Consider the following 19,757-nt stretch of genomic DNA (forward strand, 5'->3'; position numbering starts at 1 on the left):
TAAGAAAAAAGGATTCTAACAGGTTCAGTCACCACATGCAAGTAATTTCTTTTTTCTGCAGTGTGTAAGAAAAGAGATCAGATAGCGAACTCTTCAGATCAGACCTCAGTCCTCCTCATAGCCTCCTGGATATTGTGAATATTTGGGACTAAGAATGGGGAGGAAGGAGGTGTTGCCTGCACGAGCTGACCCTCGGATCGCTTTCCAGCTTACTGGTTTACTACAGCTTTGGGTTGCTTAGTAATATCAGGGCAAAGATCAATGCCATGTTTAGAGAAGAGAGGCTTGGAGGGCAAGTGTCAACCTCCCACAGTCATTTGGTTCAACACAAGCCCTTGGAGGGAAGGGCTAGCATTCACTGGGGCTGACATTCAGAAGTTCTTGTCAGCTTAGCTCAAGGTCCACATTTCAAGCCTCAGTTCAGTTAATTTCTAGAGGCGACAAGCCAAAGCTCACTCACTCTTCTGGTTCCCACTGAGCTTGCTGCTTCGGAAGGGAAGTTCATCCTCCCAGACATCTATTTCTACAAAGACTGATTGCAGAGGGAGGCAGCTTTCAAGGTGAGGATTCACCTCAATGTATCAGTTGTGTAGGCCGAGCAAATCTAGAGGCCAAGTTAACAACATGAAAGCTACAGCTCATAAAAGCATGCTGTATTGGGGCGGGGGGGAGTACATGCTGAATTAGTAACTTTTAACTTTTTGCAAAATTTTGTTTATCGTGATGGGGGGGGTGCATGTGCCATAGTGCACATGTGGAGACCAGGGAGCAACTTTATGTGTGTGTGTGTGTGTGGTTCTGTTCTTCCACTTCACCTTGGTTCTGGGGATGGAACTCAAGCTTTTAGGCTTGTATGGCAAGGGCCTTTACCTGCTAAGCCATCTCTTTGGCCCACGGTTTTAAGATGTTCTTGCTAAGCATACAAACAAAAAAGGCCTTGAATATATATGTGACACAATGCATATGTTAATTTGTTTCACTATGGTGACCTTTTTTTCCACATGTATGTGTATGTCCTATAAAACCACATGGTACAATTTAAATACAGATAGTAATATGTTTTTTAAAAGGTCATTGTTTCCAGTCAATGAACCCAAACAGAAGGGCAACTGAGGACACAAACCTGATTCTATAGGCATATGTGTTTGTGTGTGTGTGTGTGTGTGTATGTGTGTGTGTGTGTGTGTGTGTATGAATACAGGAAATTGAGTGGGGAGTAGTAAGGTAGATACAGATAGAGGAGGGGATGTAAATATGATCAAAATATATCGTTTGAAATTTGCAAAAATTCAATAATAAAAATGCTTTTTCGCATTCCCCTCCTCTCAAGAGAGTGAAATCAAAGTTTTTCCAGAATATGTAAGCAAACATTCCCACAGGAAAAAAAAGTAATTTTATTTCAAGAAACATATATCTTGCATGTGTTTTGTGAAAGGTTGTTTGCCAAGTATAACCAAAATTTCTCAAATGTTTCTGCTCTGCAGTAATAAGTAACTGAGGAAAGATTTGGGTGGTTTCTGGAAGGGGGAACATGCAATGCCCAGCATGTGGAGGTGCTAAAGAGATTGTATCCAGGCATGTTATGTCACAGGGTAGGTAGGCTTTTTTATGCATGACTGGTAAGAAGGGCAATATGCTTAAAGTCAGAATGGAAATGACAAGAATACACACCACAGTAATATTTTTCAATCAAACAGTAAGCACATTTTATATTAAGGATTTCACCTGCAGGGCTGTACCACAGTCTAGTTTTGAATTTACCTACGCTGCCTTTTCTTATTATTTTCATTTTTCCTTTGAAATTTTAAAATTTCATACAATAGTTCCCACTCTAATCTAGACCTCCTCCCCCATCCATGCCCCTCCAACCGAACCCTATGCACTCTGCCATACATGCTGAGTCCTATTCATTCAGGTGTTTGTACCCAAATGTTCTTCAGTGTAAACGCATACACTGGAGTCTAGTCAGCCCATCCAGTGGTCGTATGTAAGTCATACTCTCCCTCACCTAGCAGCAACCAGTCTCAAATACTTCTCTATCTAGTGCTGACCCACCATCTATTTCTCATCTCCCCCTTTGGGCCCTTGTTTAATTGAGTTGACATGGGTCCCACATTGGACGTCACTGCTGCCACAGGTGCATATAAGCAGGCCTCTATTGTCCTGGAAGCCTCCACCTCATCCATTCATGAACCAGCCCTGGCTGTTACAATCTTTCTGCCTCCTCTTCCACAATGGTACTTGAGCCGTGAGTGGGTAAGGCTCCACATAGGAGTCCCATCCTACACTCTGCAGTCTCTTATTCTCCAAAACTTGGCCAGTTGAGGCCTTCCGTGTGTAAAGCACTCTGATGTACATGGAAGCCTCACTGATGAGAGTTCAGGGGTGCATTAGCCCTCTCTCTATACTGCCTTTTAAACTCATGCTTGGTATGTTGTGCAGGAACCGTCCGAGGCCCTACGTGCTCTCCCTGTGCTTAGATGCTCTCTGACATGTCTGCATTCACTAATATCATACCTGTAGGCATCATAGAAATGCTGTACACCCTGGTACATCATATTTTACATTTCCTTCCACTACTTATAAACATTTGGATTCTGTGTAGTACCTGCTTGTGTTTGTGTGGCTTTATATAATTCTATTTAGGGCTGTTCTGTTTTTTGTTTGTTTGTTTGTTTGTTTGTTTTCATCAGATTAACGACAGAGTTCACTCACAAATTGCTTAGTGATTCTCGCTACAGTGTGCCAGGCTTTCTAGAAAAATCTCACCATACATAGCTCAATCTACACTGTTTGTTAGGTACTATACTAGATTGTTTATGTGTACATTCTTGAGGGTGGCTCCAAATTATACCACTCACAAAACCCAGTAATTTTACCTACTACAGATTTCACATAAAGCTACATATTATGTATTATTATTGTGTAATACCTGATGTCATCGATGGAACTGAGGGATCACAGTGAAAGGAGGTACCCCTAAGGTTTAGAGGAAGTCAAAGTGAACAGCAGAACCTGATGCTTCAGTGGTTAAATCTAGTCTTTGGCTACCTGGAACAGACCTGCAACCTCACAAAACTGCATTTGTTCTTGTCTCTGTGAGAGAAATGCAAACCACAGTGAACTGTGAGATGCTCACAGAGTGTAGGGTGGATTCCAGGTGAGTGGTTTGGTGAACCATTCAAGGAGGTATGCTGTGCTTCCAGTTTGTGTCCTGCCAGCAATCAGGGTGAGTCGACCACTTTTCCCCATGCAGCAGGAGGAAAGGAGGAGTGGTGTGGCTGTAATCGCTCCACATTAACTGAATATATTAGCTGGATATGTTGCCGGGGACACGGATACTGCGACTTCTGCTCATAAGACTTCGGCTTTTTGCCTGTGTTTACACACGCTTATGGAGTAGTTGGTGATGGGTCTGACGTTTTGTTTTGTATTTAACTCCATGATGGTTGTAGCCTGGCCTTGTCTGATATTAACTTTCTGTTAAAATGTTGTGCTTTCTCAAATTCGTAACTGTAATGGTTAATGTAATTGTCAAGATGGCAGAATCTAGAATCACCTGGGAGATGGACCTCTGAGCATGCTGATGGGGAATTCTCTTGATTATGCTACTTGATGTGAGAAGACCCATCTTAATTGTAGACAGAACAATTTCCTGAGTAAGGGACCCAGGATTGTGTAAAGCAGAGGTGAGCACTATGTGTGCATCCATCCCTCTCTGCTTTCTGAGTGTGGATGCAATATGACTAACCACTTCAAGCTCCCACTGCTTTGACTTCCCTAGCATGATTGGCTGCACCTTGAACTGTAAGCCAAATAAATTCTTTCTCCTTTAAGTTGCTTTTTTCAGGGTATTTTATCCCAGCAACAGGAAAAGAGTCAAAGACAAATAAATGACAGGAATCAGAATAAGTAGCTGTTTTAAATAGCTTGGGATAGAAAGCAAAAGAAAAACAAATCACTGCAGGGACTTCCTCCGAGCTGCCACTGTGAGAAATCCATACCCACTTGCATCTATCAGCAGCTACTTTTTTGACTATTTAACAATGAAATTCTGCACCAGTTGCTGGAGGACATTTTTCTGCCTTCACTGAATTGCCTAAAGGTCCATGGAGAAAAAAAATCAACTGATCACAATGTCCACCTTAAACACGATTCTCACCTCAAAACCTCAAAAAGAATAAAAGATAATTTATTCTTGAGTCAAATATGTGACCATGACATGGCACATAGATTCAGTTGACCTCAAATAACATGTTCTACCATAGAAATAGTTTCATGAAGTTTTTATAGTCACAGAACAAAGGGAAATCATTAATCAAGGCATTTTCCAAATATGTGGTGGATCTTAGCTTTTAGATTGGTGGGTGCTAGTGGTCTTCTAAGTTAAAACATCCAAAAATGTTCTGCCTGATAGTTAAAACACCAGAACCTCAAAAGATATTAGATCAGATACAGAGTCAGGCAGTGAGCCATCATTAAGGGGACTGAAGATAGCTAGAGATGATCTTGACTCTGGATCTATAACAGTTCAACTCTTCATAATCCAAAAGTTCTAATCATTCAGTGAACCTTGTAGAATCTTTAACATAGACCTGACTTTTTGAAGGAACTTCAATTCACAATACCTATCCAGTCTGTTCTGGATTTTTGATTCCACTCCATTGACTTTTTTGTTCACCCATATGCCAAGTCACTCTATCTTGATCTCTTTAAGCTTTCTATTAATAGTAAGCCTTACACTTAGGTGAATTTAATCATCAGTTGTATTATTTCCCACAGGTGTTTTATGACTGATTTGGTCAACTTAGAGAAAAATGATATTTTGATTTACTTTTTTTTTTCGGTCTTTTTGAGACAAGGTCTCCCTGTAGCCCCAGCTGTCCTGGAACTCACTATGTAGACCAGGCTGGCCTTGAACTCACTATTTACTATTTTTTTATTTTGTGTATGAGTGTATTGCCTGCATTGTGTAAGTATACCCACATCACACAATGCCCATTGAGGTCAGAGGAAGGTGTCAGATCCCCTGGAACTGGGATTATGGACGGTTGTTAGCCACCATGTGGGTGCTGGGAATCGAGCCTGGGTCCTCTGCAAGAACAGTCAGTGCTCTTAACAACTGAGCCATCTCTCCAACCCTAATTTATTTTTATTTTACCTTTTATTTAGTTTTTAGAATTTTTATTGTAGTTTTGAACATTTCATACAACAGTTCTTAATCAAATTTAGACCCCCAGCCCCCCAGGCCCCCCACCCTGGACCTCATGCATTCCACCATACATGTTCAGCCTATCCAGTCAAGCATTTGTACCCAGATGTCATTCGGTGCACATTCATCCACTGGAGTCTAGTCAGCCTATCTAGAAATTGTTGGTAAGTCCTACTCTTCGTCACCCAGTAGTAATTAATTGCCAATAGTTCCCATCAGGTCAACCCATTACCTTTTCCCTAGCTCTACTCTGGGCCCTTGTCTGATTGAGTTGGCATGGGTCCTGTGCTCGATGCCACCATTGCCACAAGTTCACATGTGCAAGCTTCCAGTGGCTTAAAAGCCTGTTTCCCTATGTTCATGGACCAGTCCTGGCTTTTGCAATCTTTCTGCCCCCTCTTCTGCAGTGGTCCCTGAGTCATGGGTGTGTGAGGTTTAATATAGGAATCCTACCCAAGGACACACATTCTGTAGTCTCTTATTCTTTAAAAGTTGGCCATTTGTGGCCTTTTGTGTGTATCGCACTCTGTTGTATAAGGAAGCTTCACTGGCAAGAGATGAGGGATACACTCATTTTTCCTCTATCCCCCTTCCTGCTATGCTCTGAGTCTAGGGTGTAGAGGTTCTACTGTAGATATGTCACCTAGGACTCAGCATCTCTGACATATATTTTCTGTGTCTGACCAGTTGTGGGATTCTGCAGTAGTCTCCAACTGTTGCAAAAAGAAGCTTCTTTGATGAGTTGTGAACAGTATACTTGTCTGTAAAATAAGAATCCATATTTAGGATATGGCAAGAAATTTCATTTGTCTAGAGCCATGACAGGGATAGGGTTTTCTCTAGGATCTATGACCTCTCCAGCCATGTATATTTATTTGTGTTTACAGTGCCACCCTCGAGTTCACTCTCATTGAGAAAGTTTAAGTCCAATTATATAGCTGTTGATTATCCCCAAGGTAATAGTGCCACTACTGCACCAATAGAGGATTTGCTGTGGTTGTCATTATGATTATTAGGCTTTAAGACTGGGTTGGACCATTCATTGATTTTTTTTCCCTTAGCAGCTTATCCTCTAGAATTATGAGAGCTAAACTTCAGGTAGAAGGGTTCCAGGTCAGTTACTGCTCCATTGCTCCAAGTCCTGTGTCCAAAGTATGTCCTGTCTTCAGCAGTAGGGTTTTATCTTCCAGTTCTGGGAGATAACCAAGAGCTCTGGCAATAGCCTATGTTATTTTGGACCACTCTGACCAACCACTTGAAGGGAGATCTCTCCTGTCTGCCACTGTTTTTCTTGCCTTACAGCCCCGGTATACATATGCACTAGTGTTCAGGCACCATATATGCATTTTTAGGGGGTTTCTGAGGCAACACATTTCCCTCTGGCTTCCATAGCCCCCCAGGATCCATTCATCTGTCCTCTTTCTCCCCTATCCAACCTCCTTCCCCTTTCCCCAGTCCAAGCGCTCACATTATCCCCGCCCCCAATAACTACTACCATGCCCCCCATTCTGAGTTCCCTCCTCCCCTACAATGGCCCACTATATGTCTGTTCCTCCTCACCTCCCAGCCATACACTCCCATTTTGCCCACCTCCCACCTGGCAACACTTGTTCCCTATCTCTTTCTGGTTCTTTCTTTTCCTTTACCTCCACGTTTCCTTTCCCTTTTCCTGGCTCCCGGTGTTACATCAGGATATATACTCACATATAAAGATTTGTAGTCTAAATATTGTAATTCTATAAACAGAACATGGTAACATGGACTCTCTTCCCTTTTTATGCAGTTGGGCTGCTACAGAAGGTTTGGGTAAGACCAATATCATATGATGGGTCAATTTTTAAAAACACTGTTTTGGTATTACCAGTTTTTTAAAAGAATTTCACCTTTCTTTCTTTCTTTCTTTCTTCTTTCTTCCTTCTTTCTTGGAGGGATGCTCGTATCATGACACACAAGAGAAAGTCAGAGAACAATTTTCTGGCAGAAGTTCTTAGGATCAAACTCTTGTCTTCAGGCTTGGCAGCAAGTGCCTTTACCCATTGATCTTGCTGGTCCTTATCTGGTGTTTTCTAATGTGTATGACAGATCCAAGAGCTGAGGCTTAGAGAGGGAACCAGCAGACTGTGAGAGAGTGAGAGCATGAGAATGGCAGCTTGAGGTGCTACTCCATGATAATTCTGATTAAAAAGGTCAATTGTTTGTATTTTGACTGTGTCAAAATGTCCTACATTACAATGATGCCATCAAACTATCATGTAGCATTTACTCTGGTGGCAAGAAATAGGAGGAGGAGAGCAGCAATGGCAATAAGATAAATAACACATGTCCGGTACTTTTTATATGACCAGCTCTCTACTCATCACATTACCTGTTATTCACTTATTTAATCCTCACAAAAATTCTGTGAGTTGGTACTGTTGGTGACCCATTTACCTTTGAGGAAATCAAGGCATGGAAAGCTAGGCAGCTTCCCTGAGCGACGCTGTTACTAGGACCCCGGGAGACTCCCTGACAGCCCTGGAAGCTCAGAAGAACATCTCAAATGTCCATGTTGGTCTAAAATGAAATCAGTCAATGGAACCAATCCAAAGGTGAGAAAGGGAACAGAGAAAGTCTGAGAGAGATGTCTGTGCTTTCTGCCAGTTCTCTCTTTCCTCAGGGTTGATGAGGACATCAAAGAAGAAGCACTGAAGGAAGACCTGGTGTTCGTACAGAACTGGCTACTTCTGCTTCTGGGTCTCTTCCAACTGTTCTCATTGTTGAGTGCTTCTTTGCCATCTCTCTAGGCTAACATATCATGATCGTCCCACTGCAAGGTGCACAGATGCTGCAGATGCTGGAGAAATCCTTGAGGAAGAGACTTCCAGAATCTTTAAAGGTGACACCAGAAAATGTCAAAGGAAGCAAGGAGGAATGGGTTGTGATGGGGTTGGGGGGAAAGAGGCTAACAGTTATCCTTCACTATTTGTGTGTGTGTGTGTGTGTGTGCCTGTGTATATGTGTATGTGAGCATGTTTGTATGTATGTATGTATGTGTGTGTGTGTAATATACATACACTTGTGTATTAGTCACTTTTCTGTTGCTATGATAGAAACACTGACCAAAGGAACTTATAGAAGGAAGAGTTAATTGAGCTTACAGTTCCAGGAGAATTACAGTCCGTATGGCAGGAGCAGAGGGGCAGAGGTTAAGCTCTCACATCTCTAAGCAAGCACCAGAAGCAAGAGCACAGGAAGCAAGAGCAGGACTCTAGATCCAACAAGGCTTAAGGACTCTCTAAGCCGACCCCCAGTGACGTGCTTCCTCCAGCCTGACCACACCTTCTAAAACCTCCCAAAACAGTACCATCATCTGGGGACAAAATGTCTAATACTTGGAGCCTATGGGAGACAGTCTCATTCAAACCATGACACCTTGTATGAACAAGCCTGTGAAGGCCCAAGGTTGACTCAGGTGTCTTCCCACTCTCCACAGTATATATTGAAGCAGGGTCTCTTATTGAACCTGGGGCTCATTTATTCAACTAGTGTTGGAAGTCAGCTTGTCACCACCTTCCAGGCTTTGGGATTTCAAGCTGGCTGCTACAACTACCAGGCTTTTATGTGGATGCCAGGACCAGAACTCCAGTCCTCATGCATGTGTGGCACATGTTTATCCACTGAGCCATCTCTCCTGCCCCTCTGCTATACTATTTTGAATCAAATGGTATTTCCTATTTTCTCCCATTTAATTTGCAACACCTCTCCGAAAAGCACTTGCCACTGTGTCTATGTCATTGATAAGAACATGAGAGATAAAAATCATTTTTTTAAAAATTAGCGCTGGCAAGATGACTCAGCATGTAGCGGTCCTTGCACACAGGCCTGACGACCTGAGTTTGATCCCCAGATTCTACACAGTAGCAAAAGAAAACAGACTCCAAAGATTTATCATCTGACCTCCATATATGCTGCAGCACACACATACCGCCAAACACTAGATAAAAGAAGTAAAGTTCAAGAATACAGAGGAGCAGTCCCAATACCACACAAAGAGCAAATTGCAGCACAATCATGTGAGCGCATGCCTTTTTGCCCTGTGTTGACTGAAGAAACTATTCCTTTGCTTTTTTCCAAGAGCACTCTGTAGCAGTCCTTGAAATTTGCCTGGAATGTCCCTCCACAGTTAGTTGAGGTTGCACATTAATGTTTAATTTGCTCACTCAAGAAGAACACGTGCCAGGTGAAAGGTGAATCATCTTGCATCTGTTTGAAGTCAGTAACCTATCAATTCCTCTTTTGGCTTACATTTCTCTGTTGCTCTAAACTTTATGCATGTCAAACTTTTGGAGGGCTGCTTCCCTATAGTACAAATGATTAGAAAACGTCGGACTAACACATATACATATAGATGATCAATCTGGAGCTACATGAAAGCTACACTAATGGTAGATTCAGGGACTTGCTCTTATTTTTTTTAATCAACTCAGGTTGTCAGCAGAGGCCTTTACTCCATGAACCATCTTGCTAGCCAGAATGCTTCTGTTTAAAATAAGATGAGTGTATTAAGCTTCCTCCTTCTCTAAGAGATGGGCTACTCTCTCCTTAGAAGGAGAAAAATGTTAGCATTCTTATATTTGTAGTTTATATTGTTTTATTTTGATTGATTAATAGTAAATTATGAGAGAACTGTCTCTGTTCTTTACTACCCAAATAAAGCTTTTTCAAATCAAACTAAAACTAAAGCCAGCCACTTCAGCAGACCCCACTGAACCAGGCAACCTTCCAGAGAGAAAGCAAGTCTTTTTTCTTGGAGATTATATCAGTTATGGACACTAGCCTAAGACAATTTTATAGTGAGTGACTATTTTTTAAAAGTATGAAGGTGAAAGCTTTTCTGAAAGGCTCTGTGATATAGAGTATTTTAAATTTCAATTTCTCTATCCCTTATGTGAAGTGAACTCTAGACATTTTGAGAAAATTCTTGGGATTTCCCAATGCTTTTCTTGACCATCTGTGTGGTGAGATACAGTAGCTCTCTTAGCTACTTAGATACAGTAGCTATTCTCAGCTTTCATAAGGAACAGTATAACTCTGCTGAAGACATACATTGTCTCTTAATGGACGTCTAGAATATTTGTCTGTTAGATACTCTAAAGGAGCTATAACGTAGTACTCGCAATCACTGAATACTTACTTGAGGTCCAGTTGAGAAAATGCTTTTATTTTTCTATCAATATTAAATATATTTTATTGCAAATGTCAATGCTGATTGATTCAAGTTATAGTGACTACCTCAATATCCTCTGCTCATTATATTCTGATTTCAGTGGGAAAAAGTTTAATTCATTGTTTTAAATAGCTTGGAAGTATTGTGAATCTTTTCTTTCTGCTGAACTGTCAGTAGCTCTTGTGGGGTAAGGAGTAACAAGAAAGAAGAGTCATTGCCCATCTGTGATAGAAGCCAGTTAGGTGTGCAGTGTCTCTCTGATCCTTGGCCACTGGTATATTTCCATGCTGGTATCTGCTGAATCTTTATGTTCATAACTCTAATGAAGTCCATGCTGGTATTCACAATTGCAGTCCTCACCTCTAGCATCACAGGGCACAGGTTTGCTCTCATTCATTCTGACTTTTTCTCTCTCTTTTACCCTCCTCCCTCAGTAGCCTTTCCAAAAGAGTAGAGCTGGGAATCCAAGACTGGATCCAAACAATGTGACCCCCAAAGTCCATTCTCTTGACCCCTGGGATATAACCTTTATTGGTTGATGGAAATATTTGTTAAAGAGTTTTAAGCATGTGTGGCCTTTGAGCTTACATTACCCTTCTAGATAGTCTAATAAAACGCTAGGTCTCCATGGAAAGATGTCTGTGGAAACATATATATATATATGTTTCCACAGACATCATATATATATATAGAGAGAGAGAGACAGAGAGACAGAGAGAGACATAGAGAGGGAGAGAGAGAGAACATCATGAAATTGGATGGGAGGTCGTAAAAGGATGCAAATAGGGGCAGGAATCCAAATGCCATCAAAATATATTGTATGAAATTTGCAAAACTTCAATAAAAAGGGAGAGGGAGTAGTGCGTAGAGATAGTTTGACCTAGAATCTCGTTTTGACTCTTTACCATCACCAGATGTCACAATTTCATTGCAATAACCCCTGTCCTGATTACACAAGGCATTTTGAAATTCTGCAGGTTTATGGGATCTTTCTTGAAATTCTGCAGGTTTATGGGACCATCTATCACATGAACCATGGAAACCCATTCAAGCTAAAGGCCTTAGTAGACAAATGGCCTAATTTTAATACAGTGGTTGTCCGACCTCAGGAACAGGTAAGGAGTCAAATGTGGAAAAAAATGTCCTTGGTTACATATATTCACTATGTGATTACCAAATACCTGGCAGCATGTCAAATTCAGACAACACAGAAAGGAGTTATGACAGTGATAGAGAACAAGTCTTCATTCTTGATAGGTGCCTGTCCTAGAGGAAAACACTTAGAGACAGGTAAATTACAATTTGGCATATGAAGGAACAGGAAGGAACAAAATATATACAAGATACAGAAATATTCCAAACAACAACAACAAAAAGATGTAAAGGCTGCTCCAGTGACTTAGCAGGTAAAAGCACATGCCACACAAGCCTGGTGACCTGAGTTTGGTCCCTGGAATCCATAGAAAGGTAGAAGGCGAGAACTGACTCTACAAAGTTGTCCTCATACCTCCACATATGTGTCATGGCATGCACACACCCGACACACACCATATGCATTTTTACCTGAGTGTACACACACTAATAATTGAAAGTTTTTAAAAGCAGATTTAACCATGGGAGGTGGGGTTAATGTGGATGTTTCAGAAGAATAATGTTAGAAATACTTCATAGAACTTCCATCCAAAATTTATTTTGTAGGTAAATATGTTGTTAAGTTGACAAGAAAAAGTAGGAATTCTAACTGGAGATAATGAAGACTGAAATATGAAATATGACACAGGGTAATGAGTAAGAGTAAGAGTGATCATAAGATCTACATGATAGTGCTGAAATTTGCATGTTGAACTAGGAGACAGATTTAAGACTGATGGCACTAAGTAGTTAATACATTTCAAAGTCAAAAACTCACAAATTTTAAAACATCAGAAAACAGAGGAAGAACTGGAGCAAGATAATATGAACAAGCTTCCAACACATTCACAATGTAAGAAAACTCGGAGAGAAATCACAGTACATAGTTGTAGCACAGTAATTAAAAGAGATGACATTAAAGAGAGAAGGAAGGAAATTCATTACCCAGTGTCAACAGCACAGCATTCAGAGAAACTGCTTGGGGTTAAGAGAGGACCCCAATACACACACACACACACACACACACACACACACACACACACACACCCCTCACCACCACCAGCACCACCACCACCACCAACCAGCCTCAGGTAGCGTTCAAGGGCTTCCAACTCCAAACTGGTGCCCATAGGTCCACAGTACTAAGCCTCTAGATCTACCTTGGTGCCAGAATGCACCTTATAACCCTGGACTCCAGTCTGAAGTGGTGGACTTGATCCCTGGCTCCACTACTCTGCCCATCTCAGTAGCCTTGGGCAATCAACATCCCTCAGCAGTAAGCAAGTCACAGCACACCTTGGATTTCTGGCATTCTCTAGGTGTACCCTAGCCTTGGTGTGCAGTGTGCTGTGTGCTGAGTGTGCTCCAGCACCACAACCATTGCAGCAGTCCTATGCTTTGTAACCACACTGAGGAGTCTACCCAAGACCTGTGGAAGTAATCCACCTACAAAGGCTGAAGCATGTACCCAATTCTTCAAAAGGGCAAGCAATGAAATCTGTTCACAAGGATCTAGAACAATCACACAAAGATGATATCACCAAAAGGACAAAGTAAAGTGTCCATGGTTGCACCTAAAGAAATGGGGATGGTGGGGCTGAAGAGATGGCTCAGCAGTTAAGAGCACTGACTGCTCTTGCAAAGGACTTGGGTTTGAGTCCCAGCACCCACGTGGTGTCTAACAACAATGTATAACTCCAGTTACTAGGGATCTGATGCCCTCTTCTGACCTCTATGGACATTGTATGACATGTGTGCACCTACCTACATGCAGGCAATACACTCATACACATAAAATAAAAATAATAAAATGGTTTTTTTTTAAGAAATGGAGATACATGAATTGACAGAGTTCAAAATGAGTTTTCAGTAGTATTTTATTTATCATTTTTATTTTATGTATATGAGTAAGGGCACTGGTGTCATGCAAGGTCAGAAAAGGGTGTTAGATTCCCCTGGAACTGAAGTTATGGATGGTTGTTAGCAGTCATGTGGATGCTAGAAACCAAATATGGGTCCTCTGAAAGAGCAACCAGTACTCTTTAACTGCTGAGTCATCGCTCTAGCCCCAAGAATGAGTTTTTTAAACAACACTCAGCAAACTTAAGCAAATACAGAGGAATAATTTAAAGATATGATTTGTTACCAGGTAAGTTATAACAAGTAACCAGAACAATAAATTTTGTAAAGATACTGAAGTAACAAATTCTTTGAAATTCTGTAAAAAATATTTAATGAATTAAATGAAAAAAATCAAGCTGGACTTGGTAGCATACTCCTGTAATCCCAGCTTTCCAGAGTCTGAGGCAGGGGGATCATGAGTTTGATGCCAGCCTGGATCAAATAACGAAGCTGTGTCTCAAAAATCAACCAAACAAAAAGATGGGATTCAAAGCACTCACCGTAGAATTGATTCATAAGGAGAAAAAGTTTATCAACTTAAGATTTTTGAAACTATAGAAGCAAACTGTCTGAAAATGAAATCAGTAGAACAATTTGTGATACCATTAGAGATATTTAGGAACAATTTAATCAGGAAATACAGAACTCATTGATGAAAGAAATTAATGAAGACACAGATAAATGGAAATATACCTCATATTAATAAATTTGAAGAATTAATATTGTTAAAATGTCCATGATAGTCAAAGTCACTTACTGACTTAAGGAAATCCCAACCACAATAACCAAGACAGGGAGTCGGTCTAAATGTCTACCAGTGGATGAATCAATTTTAAAATATGGTGTATATATACAATGAAATACAAATTGGTCGTAAAAATGAAGGAATTCTGTCATTTGCAGAAATATGAAGAAGCATTAATAAAATCATACAAAGAGAAATAAGCCAGGCACAGAAACACTTCTTGACTTTCACATGATGTCATTCATGTGAAATTTAGAATGTTAGCTCCCAGGCTTTGGTGTGGTGTGGGGAGTTGGAGCAATGCTGGTGAAAACATACAGAATTCCAATTGGATGGGAAGAATAAGCCCAAAAGTGCAAGAGAGCTATGGCACAGCATGATGACTCTCTTATTCTTGAACTGTGTTCAGAGAGTGGATGTAAAGTTTTCTCACCAAAAATTTCACAACCATGGATTAATGTATATGGTGGCTACTTTGTGCCACAGTGTGTATGCCAAGTCATATTACACAATGACTTTTCAATCAATGGTGGACCATGTGTCTAACAATGGTCCAATCAAAATATTTCATCTAAGTTAGGGTGATAATTCAATAGGTAAGCTGCTAGATATGTTAGCCAGGCTCTGGTGGATGGACATACACTGAAGGACACTTGGGAACACAAACTTAGGTCAATAGGCCTTAACATATATTACAGAATACATGAAATCTGGTGGGGGTGGGGGTGAGAGGCATGCAGATGGGGGAGGAGGTCTAAATATAATCAAAATTATTGTATGAAATTCACAAAAATTCAGTAAAAAATTTCAAAACATATTACAGTATTGGAGGGTATTAAGGTGGGAGTGGATTCAGGACGAGTTAAGGGGAACAGTTGAGGTGATCAAATATGCTCAAAATACATCACATAAAATTCTCAAATAATTAATAAAAATATTTTTAAAATATTAGTTTAATGAAACTAGCATTACAATGATAAACTATAAACAATATGTTGTTTCACTTTTCCTGGTGATAACAGGATATGACAGATGACCTTGATTACTACACCAATACTTACCAAATCTACTCCAAAGATCCTCAGAACTCTTGGGAATTCCTGGGATCTCCAGAAGTCATCAATTGGAAACAGCATTTGCAGATTCAAAGTAAGTAAGATCAATGGTAAATTGGCTGACTTCCATACTCTTCCCCTAAGCTCCATATCCCCAGCCTACTGTCCATGTTTTGACCTCATTACACCTATATTTGTAAAGAGGGGTATATTAGACAGGGTTCTTCAGAGAAGTAAAACCAACAGAATGCATAATCTGTGTGTATGCATGGTAAAGGATGATGTATTAGATTGTCTTACATGAAAGGGCTGGGTAATCCTGCAGTGGCCATCTCACATTAGAGAGGCAAGGAACCCCATAACTGCTCAATCCACAAAGCTGGGTTTGTCAGCAGTCCCAATTTGGTGCTGAAAGCCTGCAAGTTTCCTAGAGAATCATAGGTACCATGCCCACTTTGGAAGGTTGAAGAAACTGGATTCTGATGTAGCAGAGGATGGTGGCAACAGTAATAGACAGTGGACACAGAAGTGCACTGCTTTTTCCTCAAATCTCTTCTCATCCCAGCCACACGTTGAAGGTGTCACCCACTTTGAGGGCCCATCTTCCTCCTTCAGTCAGTGCTTTCTGAAATGCCCTTACAGGCACTTTCAGAGATGTGTCTCCTAAGTGAGTCTAAATCCTACCAAGGTGATAATTGAGACAAACCATCACAAGAGGGATCCTTAAATACTGCAAAGATCAGGTTTCATATAGAGAACTAGCATAATTCCCATTACCATAAATGTCTGGCATATTTTATAGGTATGTCCAGAGTCCTTGTGTCCAGAGGGGATGCAGGAACATAGCTTTACTTTTGGCATCCTTTCCCTTGAATGAGAATGATTGCACCTCCTAGGTCACCACTGACACCTACCCTGGTTAGAACCATGCCCTTAGATTCAGCGTCTCTAGGATGGCATCAACTTGTTCCTTTCTGTGTGATCCTTAACAAAATTATGTGCCCTTTCTAAGATCATGCTCATCACATATAAAAATGAGAATAATAAAAGTACCTAAAATATAAGACACTTGAAAGAGTAAATGAAGTTTTGAACAGGAAGAGCTTAGTACAATACCAAAATACTTCAATGAACTTTTGCTGTAAAACAAAACTCATAATGAAGTGACTCGGTGATTCAGTTTGGGTGTTGCAGATCATTCACTGCTGGTCTCTGCTGGAATTGTTCACTTAGTGCATGAGTTTCTGGGATTATTCTGCACAATTTGCTTTAATGTGGGTGCACATGTCTGATTGGTGGTTCTATCAGTCAGTTCCAGCTATTGGTTGTAATGATGGTGCAGCCTTCCAGTTATCCTAGGTCACTTTTTAAGAAGCTGGTCTCAGGACTAGAGAGATGGCTTGGTAGTTAAAAGCACTGGCAGATCTTACAAAAGATTCAAGTTTGGTTCCTCACACATGGCAGCTAACAACCATCCTTAACTCCAGTTCCAGGGGATTTGACACTCTTCTGGCCTCCATGGACAACACATGACACAAATGCACTTATATACATGCAAGCAAAACACTCATATGCATAAAATAAATAAAAATAAAAATATTTAGAGTTCAGCATGGTGGCATAAAATTTTAAAGCCAGCACCTGGGAGGCAGAAGCAGGTGGACTTCTGTGAGATTGAAGCCAGCTTGGTCTATATAGTGAGTTCCAGGGCAGCTGGAGCTACAAGGAGACTCTATCTAAAAACCAAACAAACAAAAAAAACCAACCAACCAAACAAACAAACAAAAAACCCTCAATAAAAAAAAGAAAAGAAAATTAACTCAACATAATCAAGATCTAAAAAAGAGGGAAAACCCCAAGGTTCAACATTGTTAAATCTCTCCTTGTATTAAGTTTGCTATTCCCTTTAGTCAGATGGGGTGTGGGAGGGGACTATCCCAGGAAATAGATACAAGGAGAGATGGTTAAATTCTGAGACATCACCATAATAATCTATCACACTGGGGACATGACTCAGAAGATGCTGGCTACCAAGTTCTGTAATTCATCTTCTTTGATTATTGAAACTATATGATTATGAAGCCCAGAAAGCTTAGTTCCAATCTTGGTCCACTAGCAACATGACCATGAATGAATTCATTCATTCATGGTAACGTTTTCATTTATAGAATTCACTTCATTTATTTCTTTCATAAATTTCATTGATGCCAACCATGACTAAATGGTCACTCACATAGCAAAAGCGGCATGACCAGAATAAAAATGTTCTTACCTTAAATCTGACACTTCTTACTCTGGTAAGCCTCTTCTGAGAATATGTTTAAATCATCACCTGCCTCCTATAAACTCCTATGTTGCCCTATAAACCCTTCTAGGTTCTCAGTCCACCCTGAATGAAGTGATACAAAATATTGGCAGCACTAAATCCTTCCAAGTCAACCACTCAGAAAACATTCTTTTTGTGACATGGGACACAGTCAAGACACTCTTCCCTGCCCTGCTGGATGCCAAGAAATTATCGCCCGGTGATGGCAAACCCAAGACCATGTGAGTTTGATGAAAGCTATTCTGCATAGCACACATCTTCCTACTAGAACCTCTGGTGCTTGATCCTGCTTTCACTTGAGTCTCTGCTGCCCATTCTTCAGTAAATGACCCCCATTCTTGCTCATGAAAGCAACTCTAATTAACTCACTATCACACACACACACACACACACACACACACATACACACAACATGAAGTGGGAAGGGAACTTAAGGGGTTCAGTGAGAGTGTATATGATTAAAATACATTATATATATTCATTAAATTGTTAGAGAATACATTTTTAAATTTTAAGTATTATAGAGCTGTCCAAATGGCTCAGCAGCTGCACGTGATGGCACACATCTTTAATCCCAGCACTCAGGAGGCAGAGGCAGGCATATCTCTGTGAGACTGAGGTCAGCCTAGTCTACATAGTGAGTTCTAGGCTACCTGGGGATACAGGGAGACCCTGTCTCAAAAATAAATAAATAAATAAATTAATTAATTAATAATAAATAATAAATAAACTCAGTAGATAAGTGCCTTGCCACCAAACCTGATGACCTAAGCTATCGAGTTCAGTCCTCAGGACTCAAATGGTGAAAGAAGAGAACCAACTGTCAGGTTGTTCTCTGACTTATTCCTGTATGTACAAACCCACATATAAAATAAATTTTAAAATGTAATTTTTAAAAATAAGGAAAAGCAGTCATAATAATCAGTAGAAGTGTATCTTGGGCCACATTCTTGTTTATAATCCCCAAACTTTGCCCTTCTCTCCAGGATTAAATTCCTCTGTCTACCATTCTGACCTTTCTTGGTCCTCAGTTCCTTCAACCACACTGGCTTTTCTGCCCCTTGATCATCATAAGCCCAGCCTGTGTTCTGTCCCTCAAGGTATCAGAGGTTAAGAACAAATACACACCTGTATACTCACAAGTTTGCTTTCTTTTTGAACCCTCCCTAGCAATGAAGATATGTTTAAGCTCTCATCCTTGGATGTGTCCCATGCTGCCTTGGTGAATAAATTCTGGCTTTTTGGTGGCAATGAGAGGAGCCTGAGATTCATTGAACGCTGTATAAAGAACTTCCCAAGCTCCTGTGTCCTGGGACCTGAGGGGACCCCTGCATCCTGGACCCTAATGGACCAGACTGGAGAGATGCGAATGGGAGGCACAAAGCCTGAGTACCGGGCCCAGGGCCTCGTCTCCTATGTTGTCTATTCACAGGACCAAATTATGAAGAAACATGGCTTTCCGGTTTATTCCCACACAGACCATAGCAATACAGCCATGCAAAAGATGAGCTACTCACTGCATCATATCCCCATGCCTTGTGCCTGGAACCAGTGGAAGTGTGTGCCTCAGTGAAGACAACACCAGTGTTGGGTGGGCCTGGGGATGTAACTGGAGAGGCGGATGGTGGGGAAAAAATGAGAATAAATTGTAACCAGCACAAAGGAGTGGTGCTGTCGGTGCTCTGGGGAGGCAGTGTGAGTGGCTGACAGGACTGCCATGGTCCCTGTTTCTAAGATTGCTCTTAGACTTCTCTTTAAGTTCCTAAGCTTGAAATGGGTCTAGATCTTCCAATACTCTTGTATGCTGCACAATGCTCCAAATTATTCCTCCTGGAACCTCTGATGCATGGCTAGAAAGACAGCTGCTAATTTTATTGGTGATGGAGTGATAACAATTTCTAATACCATGACTTATTTCCTCTCTCTCTCTCTCTCTCTCTCTCTCTCTCTCTCTGGCTTTTCCTTCCCTGATCAGCAAGTGGACTCTGCATTAAATCTTCAGAAAGTAGCCTCTCCTCTGCTACTTTAGAAATATATTAAATACATTATACATAAACCAGACAGTATATTAAGCTAAACACAATATATATGAAATAGAAAAGGTAGCTATTAAGAAGACTAATTTATAGTATCCTGTTGTCTCCCAACTTGGATTCCAGAGAAAAATGATACAATGTTGC

The 19,757-nt window shown here is 40.7% G+C and overlaps 1 protein-coding gene across 1 annotated transcript; it reads left to right on the top strand.

Moving 5' to 3' along the window:
- The first annotated feature begins 327 nt into the window (after nucleotides 1-327).
- On the top strand, nucleotides 328-19,242 carry LOC103733398 (glycine N-acyltransferase). Its single transcript, XM_008832207.2, has 6 exons — nucleotides 328-560; nucleotides 7,996-8,087; nucleotides 11,426-11,533; nucleotides 15,219-15,345; nucleotides 17,627-17,798; nucleotides 18,748-19,242. Exons 2-6 carry the CDS (start codon nucleotides 8,007-8,009, stop codon nucleotides 19,148-19,150), a joined length of 891 nt encoding a protein of 296 aa, XP_008830429.1. The 5' UTR covers nucleotides 328-560; nucleotides 7,996-8,006; the 3' UTR covers nucleotides 19,151-19,242.
- Nucleotides 19,243-19,757: the final 515 nt, after the last annotated feature.

The sequence above is a fragment of the Nannospalax galili genome, unplaced genomic scaffold (genome assembly GCF_000622305.1).
Source record: "Nannospalax galili isolate Female #2095 unplaced genomic scaffold, S.galili_v1.0 scaffold936, whole genome shotgun sequence".
Classification (NCBI taxonomy): domain Eukaryota; kingdom Metazoa; phylum Chordata; class Mammalia; order Rodentia; family Spalacidae; genus Nannospalax; species Nannospalax galili.

What these genes read in the sequence shown, in the direction of transcription:
- LOC103733398 (XM_008832207.2), top strand. Translation starts at nt 8,007, where the DNA reads ATGATCGTCCCACTGCAAGGTGCACAGATGCTGCAGATGCTGGAGAAA. An exon ending in TTGTCCGACCTCAGGAACAG is followed by an intron (nt 11,534 to 15,218) that starts GTAAGGAGTCAA and finishes TGGTGATAACAG; the next exon opens with GATATGACAGATGACCTTGA. An exon ending in GATGGCAAACCCAAGACCAT is followed by an intron (nt 17,799 to 18,747) that starts GTGAGTTTGATG and finishes AACCCTCCCTAG; the next exon opens with CAATGAAGATATGTTTAAGC.